This window comes from Zalophus californianus, chromosome 1 (genome assembly GCF_009762305.2).
Source record: "Zalophus californianus isolate mZalCal1 chromosome 1, mZalCal1.pri.v2, whole genome shotgun sequence".
Taxonomy (NCBI): domain Eukaryota; kingdom Metazoa; phylum Chordata; class Mammalia; order Carnivora; family Otariidae; genus Zalophus; species Zalophus californianus.
Window position 1 is genome coordinate 3,731,362 of NC_045595.1, and position 12,306 is coordinate 3,743,667.

A 12,306-nucleotide genomic window follows, 5' to 3' on the forward strand; every position below is an offset into this window, starting at 1 on the left:
GCATGGTGACCGCCGGGCCACATGCCTGGCATTGGGTGGGGGAGAAGGCAAAGCGACAGCACCCTCTTGGCATGTCACCGAGACTGTGGGGACGTGAGGGGCGGGTCTGGGCTGAGGGGGAGTCAGCTTGGGGCCAGGAATGAGAGACAGCCGGCAGCAGTGCCCGATGGCGCCCCGCTACCCAGGATATTGGTCCATTGGCTTTTTGTGGGAATGCCCGGGCTCCTCGGGTCTGAGTGCTCACGGACAGTGTTCCGCCGGATTCCTTCCTGGTGCCCAAAGAACATTCAGCACATCCTTGCTGGGCCCCCAGCCTTGAGCTGGAACTGTGCGGTGCGGGGCCTGACGGGCTCGTAGCCGCTCGACAGCATGAAAGCTGCTGTAGACAGTAGACGTTCCGTAAACCAGTGCGCGTGGCGTGTCCCGGTAAAACTTTATTGACGGACGCTGAGATTGGAATTTCATATCATTTTCCCCTGCCGCCAAGTAGGACCACTCTTGTCACCTTGTGAACCATTCAAAAGCGTCATCACCATCCTTAGCTGGTAGGTGCTGCCAAATCAGGCAGCAGGTGGATCTGTGCTTCGGGGAGAGCTTTTCCACTTGCAGCCACTCCGTTCCAGCCTCATCTTGTCCCCACTGGCCGTGGATGGCGTCTCGGGAGGCTGGGACAGAGCCCTCCTTTGGGGAGCCGGGGAGCCCCATTGGTGGCACTCCTGCACCCTACGGGGACAGACACCCTTGGACCTGTTTCTGGGAAAAACCATCCTGGCTGAGGGACTGTGCCGGCCCAGAGCCTGCCCCCGACTGGGCTGTTCTTGCTACCCCGTGTCTGTCTGTGAATCTGCGACTCTTGGGCAGTCTCAGCCTCACTGCATGGTTTCCCCACCCTGGGGCCCCTCTCTCTGAGAATGTTCCGGCAGCTCCGGAATGCTTTCACAGCTGCTCCTGACAGCCTTCGTGAAGGTGAGTCTCTTTTTTCTCTGCTTTCTTTTGTTGTCTGTCCTTTTGATTTCTGGCTCTCCCTATGTTCCTTGTGGGGAGCAACTTCTGGGTGAGGCCAGCCTGCAACAAAGCGAGGAGTGAGCTGGTGGAAGGCCAGCTCCCAGGCCAGACGTGCATTTGCATAATGGCTAATTGATTGTGGCTCAGCCTAATTGGTCAACAGAGCGGATTGCCAATAAACGGGCAGCATCATATCCCAGAAATGGAGTGGCATTAGAGGCAGTCTGAAGAGCCTGCCCAGAGGACAAGGGACCCCAGCCGGCCGGTCCAGAACCTTCTGTGCCAGAGGAAGCACCCCCCACCCCCTCTGCCTGGGCTACCCCCTCACTGTCCCAGCACCCTTGTCATACACTCTTGCTTTCTGGAGTCTTCCTGTGTTCCATCTCTCCCTCCCTTGCTGCCGACCAGGGGAGCTGTAGTAACCAGCCAGGGGGACTGGAGTACAAATCAGGCTTGTTCCCAAGGAGGGCATTTTCTTTAAAGCCTTTAGTATGTAAAATATGGCTGATTGCCTTCTTTTTCTTTAAAGTCAGGGGTTGGGGGACCTTTCTCAGAAAAAGCGGGCTGAGGACTCAAGGCCAAGCTGGATGCCCCTGCCCCTTGGCCTGAGCTCAGTGACTGTCATGGAGTCCGATGTGACTCTCTCCTGGTCATGTGGTGCTCTGCCCTGACCAGCTGTGCCAGCTCCCCTGAGCCTCAGAGGGTTTGATTTGGGGGAGGGATGTCTTCCCCTGAGCATCCTTGGCTTGGGCCAGAGGGTGAGGGTGAGGGTGATGCTGGCTCTGTCCCCAGACCAGGTCTCTCTCCTTAGCACTGAGGACTCTGGGGCCGGATCACTCTCTGGAAGGGCACATTCTGGGCACTGTGGGAGGTTAAGGAGTCACCCCGGCCCCCACCCACTCAGTGCCAGGAGCACCCCCAGTTGTGACGACCACAGATGTCCCCAGACACCGTGTGAAATCCCTGAGCAAGGGCATGGCATTGGGGTGGGCTCCTCACGTGCCCGCTGTTCCCCTCCATTCTTTGAGTCCCCCTGTGGCCCCTTCTCCTTCTCTGGGACCTGCAGCTTCTCCTTGGTCCTTGCTCAGACCAGCTTAGCCAGGCCCCTGTCCCTCAAAGTTTCAGCCTTCTGACAGCGTGCCCCCTCCCCCAAACATCGCCTCAGAGCAGAAGCCAGGTGTTGGCCTCTCTGGGAGAAATGATCTGCACCCTACTTGTGGCCCCCCTGAGGATCCACACCGAAATCTGGTCGTGTGAATTGACCCCGCCCCGTGACAAACGCCACGAAGCTGTGACCTTCCCGCCTCTTGATGCGCGGCTCCTTGGGCTAGCATCTCCATGCTCTTCCTCCTCCTGTTCTGAACGAACAGCCCTTTTCCGGGTACACACTGTCTTTTCCTCTTGGCTCCTTGTCACTTCTGACAAAGGCTTTGAGAAATGCCCCCCATCGACCGCACGTTCCGGCAGGTGCGTGATCCACCGGCCACACGCCAGCCTTGCACGACATCCGTGCCGGCCCTGCTCAGCCATCTGCTGACAAGAAGATGGAGAGGGGCACGCTCCCTCGCGGGGACCCACGGGTCTTATCCCGCCGCAGCTGCTGCCTGCTCCTGCTGACCTTGACCCCTACCTGTCCACCTGGGCCACTCTCCACCCACCACCCTCATGTCACAATGGAAACAGGGAGTCCAGGTCCAGCCTCCCACCGTCCGATGCTTGCTGACCCACAGGCGGCCTGTCTCTCCTCTCCTCCCTGTGCCTGACACCCTGAGCCTGGCTGGAGGTTACCACATGTCTGAGCCCGTACCCACCAGCGCCCCGCCCCCGACCCTGGCCCTGCCCTACTCCTGAGCCCCTTCCCACAGACACACCTCCTGGCCTCTCAGGAGCAAGCCCTGTGACCCTGGGGCCTGCCAGCTCCACGGCCCCAAGGAGCTTGTTGCCCTGGTGGCCCACTGAATGTTACCTCGATTTTTCTCCCCCAGAGCAGAGCATGCACCACAGATTCTGAAGGTGAAATCCTTTCCTTGCCGCTCGCCTGCCTGTCTCTGGGGGCAGGCAGTGCTGGGGGGTGAATGAGGAGTGCGTGTCTTGCGGCTGGTGGGGCGGGGGGCGGTGTGGAGAAGGGTCTTGGGCACAGGGCTCCTGGCCCCCTGCTCCCGGATGCAGCGGCCGTGCTGGTTCCAGGGGCCTTGGCAGTCCTGGATGCTCCCCTGCGGAAGCAGAGGCCCTGGGCAGTGGCCAGTCCTGTCAGAGCTGGCTCCTTGGGTGCTTTGGGCCCTCTGTTGACCAGGCCAGGAGCTATTCGGAGCCTGCCGCCTGGGTGGGGGTCCAAGAGGAGCCCCTACACTGCCTCTCCTCCCGTCTGAGGTCCAAGGACACCTGCTTCCACACTGAAAACATTAATGTCGGTTTTTGGGCTTAGTCCCAGTCTTTGGTTCCCATGAACTTACGGCAGTGACCCGCGGTCAAGCCTGGAGGGTAAAGTGCATGGTTTTGCTCTACCCATTCCTGAAACATCACCACGACGACCACACAGGAGTGACCAAGAACAGCAGAGGGAAGGCGGCTGCTGAGCCGTGTCTGCAGACTTGGACAGGAAGGAAAGGGCGGGCGAGCGAGCCCCACCTTTGCAGCACAGAGGAAGCTCAGATCCAAGGCAGACAGGGAGGAGGCTGGCTTGTGCCCGGAACTCTGGAAAGGCCTGGGATTGAGAGACACGGGCGCCTCCTGGGCCAGGGACCGCAGTGGGCTGGAGGCCAAGTGTGAGGTGCTTCAGGGCTCAGGGCCCCCACCCCTCCATCTCCAGCAGAAGATGGGGTGTGAGCGTCTCCAACCAGAGAGAAGAACAGGGCCCACGTAGGAGATGGTGTGGTGAGCCGCCAGACACCTAGCCACCCGGGGGTCACTGAGGGGTGCACCTGCCGGTGAGGAGGAGCCTGCGCAGCTCAGGGAGAGCTGGCTCCAGGTGGACAGACAGGTGGGCTGGGAGTCGGCTTGAGGTGTCTCCCAGGGCCGAGAAGTCGAGCAGAGGACAGGGAGATCATGCCACAGAGGGTTCCTGAGCAGCTGGGGCCTCTGCGAGGTGTTTTGGAAAGAGAGGAAAGAACATTGCCTGGGACCCAAACACTGCATTTCCAGATTAAAAAGTTCAGCACAGAGGATGAAAATGATCCATACAATGTACACGTCACTAGGCAGTTTCACAACTCTTGGGTTAAACAGAAGGTCCCAAAAGCTTCTGAAAGGAACAGCTAGGTCCACATAAAGAACAAGAGATCCTAAAGGCATCGGACATATGCCACAAGCTAACGTGCAAAGGAATAGGCCTTCAAAAATCAGAAGAGAAATAATTTTCAACCCAAAAGGATGTACCTAGCCAAATTCCAAACTAAATGTGCAAGGGGATAAAGATCATTCTAGACACGGAAAGCCTCAGATTTCCCTTCTTTCTGAGGAAGCTACTGGAGGATGTGCTCCAGCCAAACAAGGGTGTCAACCATGAAAGACGTCACATTGAGGGACCCGGATCCCACGCAGGAGCCTCCTAGGCAGTCTCAAGGGGGCAGGTCCCTTGGTGTCCTCGAGGAGCGTGGGACGCCCTGCGTCAGAGGCCACCCACAAGCTTGGAGATCACCAGGAAAGCTAAGCATCTAAGACGGGCCAGTTCCCAACTTCAGGAGGAGCGAGTGACCAATTGTGTCGCTCATGGATGAATGACACCTACAGAGGCAGGAGAAGGGAAATCTGAACGTCACCACATTGACCGCAGTGGCAGACGTAGGGAGCAAGGGGGGGCCTGGAGGTGGCAGGATGCCGGGCCACAGCCTTTGTGCTTGTGGCGGGGCAGAGACACGTGGAAGCAAGTACGAGTGGGGGAGGCAGCTCATCTGGCGCGCTGGCCCGGGGGTGCCGCTGTGGCCACACTGCATGACCCGAAGTGCATGGTGGACGCCTCTTCCTGCCACTCCGACAGACTGGCTACACGTTCTTCCAGTGTACGTTTTCACAAGACGGGTATTTTCTTTGCATGCTGACATTCAGCTTGCTTTTCCCACCCTGCAGGGGCGGGAGGGGGGGTGACCTTCCACCTATGTCTGTCAGTCTGGCTCCGCCCCGTTCTGGGGGTCTCCGCATTAGCAAGGCCTGGTGGGGCTTGGGGTCTGGTACTGCAGCTGGGGCTGCCCAGCGCTCTGAGCCCCGTGGTGCTCTGGGGCCGGGGAAGGTCTAGGCTCTCTGGGACCGACAGGACCGCCCCTGGTCGGCCCTGCGAGCGGCGGGCAGCATCCGAGGTGGCCTCCCAGTTCCCGGGCCGGGGGAGGGGTGGGGCAGGGGGGCTGCAGGAAACCACGGCCAGGTGAGTTGGCAGTAGGAGGACGCCCTACTGGTGGCTGCTGCCTGGGGCCGGCGCGGGTGTTCGCCCGTGCGCGCCCTGTCCTGTGGCATCCCCAGACCTGGAGAGAAGCCCCTCCTCGGGTGACAGCTGGTGACGCAAGCCGGCTGCGCCCTGCTGCCGTCCTGGGGCTTGCTGCCAGGTGGGGCCGCATTCCCCAAAGTGGCTCCACGACGTGGAGGGCCCCCCTCCCTGGCTCCATGGTGGTAGAATGCGTTCTCCCCCCCCCCCCATCCCCTGGCTCCCGTGCCCCCTCCTGCCTGGCTCCTTACCTGCGCGTTCTCCTGCCCCCCCCCACCCCACACCCCCCGCAGTGCACGCCATGATGTGTGTGACGCCATGCCTCTGCCCATGACACTCCCTCCCCCGGAATGCTCCCTGCTTTCCGCCTTTGGTCATTGGAGTGGCTCATGTGCGAGCATCACCCAGGGCTTGTCAGCCTGGCCTTGCCCGGGCTCAGGGGAGATGAGCAGTGGCAAGCCAGGGGCCCTCAAGCGAGGCAGCTGAGCAGTGAGAGGGACCGGCAGCAGTTAGCGTTAGGAGACAGTTAGGAGAGGCCCCCCCCCCCCCCGGGAGCCGGCAGGGGCAGGCATGGGGAAGGTGGTGAGGCACCTCTCAGGTCCCTGCGTCCTGGGACAGCAGGGCTGTCGTGGGCACCCCTGGGTGGGAAATGGGGGCCTGGCATTGGGAGTCCTCAAGGCCTCCCCGGGTCCCCCACCCAGCCCCAGTTACAAGGCCTTGCTTTGCTTGGTGACTTCTTGGTCCTTGGAGGTGCGGCTGCCACGGGGAGCCCCATGGGGTCTCCGTGTCCAAACTGACCTCGCTGGGGCCGCACAAAGAGCCCCTGGAGGGAGGGAAGCCATAGCCAGCGGCTCTCTTGGCATTGCTGACCCTCAGGGAGAAGAAAGGCTACTGGATTTTGAGACTTGAGCCTGAGGCCCCACAGGGGTGTCACCCCAACCCTGGAGGGTGCCGGTGACTTGCCCAAAGCAGGCTTCTCCACATCCCAGCCCCTGTCCCCTCCTTGGAAAGTTCCCAGGGCTGGATAGGGCGGCCCGGGCCGCTGATCTACAGTCCCATCCAGCCTGCTTGTATTCTTTCCTTCCTTTTTAACCGATTCTCTCTGGTTTGCCCTGAGCAGCCATGGCTGAGCCTCAGGTGACTTCTCACTTGGGGCGGAAGGCCGAGGGCCACCCCCAGATGGTCGCAGCCCTGAGCGAGGCTGGGCCCTGCCCCAGCCACCGGCGAGTAAGGGACACGGAGCACGGGTTCGGGCAGGTGCCCAAGGCCAGGCCCTTAGACAAGGCGTCCGGGGAGTCAGCAGAAGTGCTAGAGAAAAACTCCCTGACGTTTACATTCTAGACAAATTAGTCTGAAAGAAAACAGACACTGGAGAAAGACTGAGGAGGACAGAAAGGCCAGTCTAGAAAGGAAGAAAGAGCAGACCAGGAGGCCGGGGCCGCCGTAAGTCCACCTTGTCCCTGTGCACAGGCATCTCCACCTGCCCCCCCCCCCCCCGCCTCCGTCCCCCTACACAGCGGCTCCGAGCCAGCACCCCCCACCATCCCACCTCCCGGCCATTGGCACCGCTCTGCCCCACGCAGCCCCCCTCCACCTCCCTGTCCCCAAGCCAGCGCCCCCCCACCATCCCACCTCCTGGTCATCAGCACCCGCTCTGCCCCACATGGCCCCCATGCCTGTCCCCCCTCCACCTCCCTGTCCCCGAGCCAGCACCCCCTATCATCCCACCTCCTGGTCATCAGCACCCGCTTTGCCCCAGTGGCCCCCGGGCCTGTCCCCCCTCCACGTCCCCCTACTCCTGAGCCAGCTGCGCTGGCCCTGGACCCTGTGACTTTGGGGCGCCGTCCGGGGCTCCATTTTGCAGGCTGGGTGGTGGGGCACACAGATGGGACTTCTCCCAGTCATTTGACCTCCTGTCTGATGACCGTGCCTCTCCAGGTCCCACCGGAAAAGGAGCCAGCCTAAGAAGCCCAAGCCAGAAGACCCCAAGTCGCCAGGGGAGGGGGCCACCGGGGCCACCCTCCTGGAGGAGCCTGGCGGCCTGAAGGAGGAGGCCTCGCAGGAGGCGGACGCCGAGGAAGAGGAGGAGGAGCCCCAGCCAGCGCCACCACAGGGTCGGGAGGCTGAGGCCACAGAAGGTCAGTCAGGCCTGGGTGTCTCCTTCCTGACCCCCAGCTGCCGGGAGGAGCCAGCGGTCACCCTGGCCACAGGGTCCCTGCTCTTAGGAGTCCGATCCAGTTGCTTCGTCCCCCGGCTGACTGGCATTGTGGAGGTGTGGTGGGGAAGGGTCTCAGAAACGCACCCTGACCCCGTACGGGGCTTTGGAGTGCTGGCATAGTGAACTGTGTGAGCTGGAAAGGTGCCCCATGCCGACAGTTTGTGGTGCTGCCGCTTTGTCATTGTCCTCGTTGACACCTTCAGCTGCTCCCCTGTGTGCACACAGCAGGTGCTCCCCAGGGGTGAGGGGGGCCGGACTGGGCTGGATGGCAGATCATCCTGGCAGCTGCATCTTGCAGAGGTCACCAGAAGGTCCCGCCTGGGTCCTCAGTCTCTGTCTTGGTGGCTGGTTGTTGGGACAAGTGAGCCCAGCACGGCCCTGCCTGCCTTGTGCTTGTACTCCGCTGGGACGGCCCCCGTGGCTGCTGACGGAGGTGATGTGACACCCAGGGGACTTTGCCCCGGGGCGCAGTCTGAGGCCTAGATGAGGTGCTGCTCAGCAGACTGGCCGCGGCACCCCCAGTGTGCCCACGGGCTGGTGGTAAGGCTCCCGGTAGGGAGCAGCTGTGGGTCTGCCTGCAAACAGCGTTTTTAAGAAGATGCCACTTGTAATAAATGCAACCAAAAAGTAAAGTTCCTTGGAATAAACCCAACGGAAAACGAAAGATCTTTACTGAAAAATTAGAGACTTTTTGTAAAGGAAGAATCGCCTTCATATAAATGCAGCGACGTGTGTCGGAGAGCTTCCTGCTGGGAAGACACGGTTTCCTCCCAGTGCTCTGCCGGTTCACACAGCCCCTTCAGGGTTCCCAGCCGGGTTTTGGGGTGCTGACCCCAGTACAGATGGAGGGCAAGGGGTCCAAAGGAGAGGGGTCAGCAGAGGCCAGCCTGCCCGACCAGACAGGAGACTGGCCGTTGGCAAGCAGGAAGGACGGGAGCGAGGGCCCTTGGCCGTGCAGGTGGCAGAGATGGGGGCCACCTCTCTTTGTCCTGGCGGGTGATGGTGACTCTCAGACGTAGCCTTGGATGTCACAGGGCACACACCATTTGTTTCAAGTTCAGAACACACGCCCAGCTGGACGGTGCCCTGTGTAGGGGGTGCTCGGGTCCGCGGAGGCGGCCGTAATGAAGACCCTGGACTGCGGGCTTCCGCAGCAGGAGTTCGCGGCCTCACAGCTCTGGAGGCCGGAAGTCCGAGTTCCGGGATTAGGACTTCACAACGGGAATTGGGGGAGCACAGGAAGAAAGCATGGCTGAAATCAGTGGAGAAAACACAGTGCCGCCCCCCACCCCCACCCCAGCCGCCCCAGGTGGCTCCCTGCTGGTAGGGGTGCGGGGCACGTGGGTGTTCCTGAGCAATGGGCCTCTAGGCCCAGCACCCCCGTCGTGTGTGCCCTGGGACCTAAGAAATGGGTGTGACCAAACACATATCCCGTCACATGGGTCCCGTGGCCAGAGCCAGGGCTGTGTTGGGTAAATCATGATTTCTCTGAGCTGGGCTCTGGGGTCCAGAGCCTGGTGTCTCATCAGGTGTTTGCATCTGAACCTGGAGGCCATGCAGCCACAGGGAGAGTAAGGGAGGAGCGTGCCATGTGGCCCATTTGGGGCTCTGGCCTGAGGAGTCGGGAGACTCCGCAGGCCATTGCGGGCGGGGCCGGGGAGGGCTGGAGCAGTGAGGGACCTGTCCTCTGGGCCTGGGCGGGCGGTGTGGGCTGGGTCAAACGAGGGACATCCTCCCCGATGCCAGGGCACAGGGTCAGGCTGGCTGAGGGACAAGCCGCCCGTGGGGGTTGGTGGTAGGGAATTCGGTTCCAGCTTGACGAGGCTTTTTGCCTGAGTAGGAATGGCTCACTGAGGCCAGGCTGGGAGCGCGTGGGGACTCCTCAGCTGAGCGGGTCGGGTGGTCAGGAGAGATGAGGGTTTCAGTGGGGCCCTCCTGGGGAGCGTCGGAAGGAGACCTCGCAGCCAGTGGCATCTCTGCTCCCTCCTGAGCAGACTGGCCTGAGGCTGGCCAGGGGACAGCCCGGAGAACATGCACCAGCGCCGGCCGACCGCGCTCGCCCACCTGCTTAGTGAAGGAATGGTGGCTCTCTTCTGCTAACGTAATTTTACCGGATCTTTACCCAAATCTACTGACTCTTTAAAGACAACCGCCTCCCACCCATGCCCACCACCCACTGCGTGGGCTGTCACCGGTTCTTGGCTGTCCGTGCCCAGTCCCATCCTGGGGGCGCCAGGGGCCTCGTCTCCCCGAGTCTCGGGATTCCCAGCGAGAGCTGGCCCGTCGAGGCCCCTTTCCCAGTGAGCCTCTGGCTCTTCTCCCATTTTCCTTTTCTGAGGTGGAAGCGGGGGGGGCTCCATGTCCCCCGAGAGTAATCCTCTCAAGCTGCAGGCTGCCCGGAAGGGGCCGTGCACAACAGACGCCTCCTTCCGAGCATCTGCAACCCCGCCCTGCCCTCTTCCCCAGTCTCACCCTGGGGCCCCATCAGCTTCTCGGGGCACATGGACCCCAGGAAGGGCGGGGCGGTGTCTGCTCAGGGCCGGCACACTCCCCCATTCCAGGCACGCCGTCCCTGCTCCACGCCAGAGCCTGGAGGAAGGGGGATCGGGGCTGTGTGGCCTCCTTAGAGAGGAAGCGGTCTGTCTGGGCTGCCGGCCGTGGCGGCCACAGCCCTGTGCCACAGGCAGAAGCATCCCGTGAGCCATCCTCAAGCCGTGGGAGGGAAGCTAACTGAATTCATTGAATAAATGAGTGCTCGCAGTCAGGGGCGATGGCAAATACATGTCCGGGGAACGAGTGGAAGATTTTAAAGTGCTTTCTAGGCTTCTTTTAATACCTGCTTAATGTCCCTAAAAGCTCTAAGTGCTGAGGATCGTGTTGTGCACGAGCAGTAGGCATTTTGTTTTGGGTTTGCACAGCGACGACCGTGAACGCCGTTACTTCCACGCAGCACGCTGGGGGAGGTGGTGGGCAGGCGTGGAGGTGCCTGGGGCTCTGCATGGGATGGGGCGGGGACTGACCGTCCCCAGGAGGAAGCCTCCTCAGGGCTGCAAGGGGCCAGGGCTGGTTGCTGGGGTCCCCCACCCCGCTTTCGCGGCCGGGTTGTCCGGGAAGAGCCCTTGCCCTGGGGCACCTGGGCCAGCAGCCTCCTCCCACACCCACCCCTGACCTCGGGGGTCTGGAGCCGAAGGGAGAAAGGCAGCCCCTGTCCGCCCTGGTTTGCTGGGTCAGCAGGGGCCCCCTCCTCCTGGAGGGTCACAGCCATCTCACGGGAGTTCATTCCCCCCACCCCGTGGCTCGGTACAGCCGCGGTCCCTTCTCAAAGTGGGGGCAGCGCCAGGACCCAGGAGCGCTGGTTCTACCACTCTGCTGTCTGTTGTCCCTCCCAGGTCGAGCATGTGGCAAGGGACCCCACCCTGAGGTCCAGACTGGCTCTAGACCCTGGGCCGTCACCTCTCAGGGCCTCAAGGAGCTTGGCCCAGCCCCGGGGCTCGGGGGCAGTGCACAGTGATGGAGCTGCGGGGGTCCGGAGTGGCCTGACCGTGTGTGGTGGATGTTTGGGCGGCTACACCCAGCAAGGGGTGGAGGCCGGGCCTGAGTGTATGAGGGGCTGTGCGTTATGCTTGGACGCGTGTCCGGTCACACGGGACACACGTCCCCAGCACAGTCCAGCCAGGCCTCAGCCACAGGCGTGCCCTGCCTCAGGTTCTGCAGGGGAAGAGTGTGGCGTCGGTGGGGGTGGCCTGGGCTCTGGGGACCAGAACCAGGTCTCCCAGGCGGGGGTGGGGGGTCCCTAAAGTGGGCAGCAACTTGGGGCACCACCCTGCTGGTTCCCTAGGCCTGCTTCCATGAGCAGCATCCCTGCAGACACTGAACTCAGGGGCCTGCACCTACCAGGCGCTCTGGTGCGCTCCCATTGGTGAACTTTGGGGCCATAGAGGTGTACTCCCCAACCAGGCAGGCCTTTCACATCTAAGGCTGGGGTGGGGGTGGGGACTTGGCTGTGATTTACCCCACCCCTCAAAAAAAGTGCTGGAGGAGCCTCAGCTTGAGTGTGTGGGGTGGTCCCTGCCATTCTCGGGGGAGGGAGAGGCTCACGTGCTGGAGAGACCCCTGGCTGGGACCCTCAGCCCTGTCTGTGTGACTGTCGCCTGCGCCATTTCAAGATTTCCTCAGGCCCAGGCAGGTGAGGGGCTTGACAGGGTCCCAAGGGTGAGACCCGTACCCTGGGCCTGTGGTGGTTCCCACGGCGAGGACAGAGCCCCGAGCACCCAGGTGTCCTTCCCTGCCGTTGGCTTGTCCCCTAAAGGTCCTCTGGGTGTGTCCTCCTGTGGTTTCCCAGAGTCTAGGACATGGGAAGAGGCCGGGCATGTTGCTTTTTGACAGCAGAGCCTCTTGCTCCAGAGTAAACAAGTAAGTAGGTCCCACTGTCCTTAGGCAGGGGAGAGCTCAGCTTGATTTCCATTCGAGAGAGGTCAGCCCTATCAGGGCGGAAGGAGTATCAAGTTTCCTTAGAGAACAAAGCTGTTTATTGGAAAGTGCCTTTTACACAAATAGGGCAGCCTCATTGCCCTTTCTGTAAATTAGTAGAACCGCCGACCCGCCTTGCCACTCGCCTGTGGGGCCTGATGTCCTGGGGCCCTGCACCATCCCTGCCCCCATTTCACCC

At 61.8% G+C, this 12,306-nt stretch overlaps 1 protein-coding gene across 12 annotated transcripts in view; it reads left to right on the top strand.

The window, feature by feature from the left end:
- KDM4B (lysine demethylase 4B) overlaps nt 1-12,306 on the top strand; it is a 133,967-nt gene that overhangs the window by 103,256 nt on the left and 18,405 nt on the right. For 10 of the 12 annotated variants that reach the window (XM_027584577.2, XM_027584585.2, XM_027584578.2 and 7 more), the window contains 2 exons: nt 6,761-6,862; nt 7,358-7,557. In XM_027584577.2, coding sequence (XP_027440378.1) covers nt 6,761-6,862; nt 7,358-7,557 — 302 coding nt within the window. The remainder of the gene's footprint in view (nt 1-6,760; nt 6,863-7,357; nt 7,558-12,306) is intronic. The other 2 variants (XM_027584592.2, XM_027584583.2) reach the window with 1 other exon arrangement.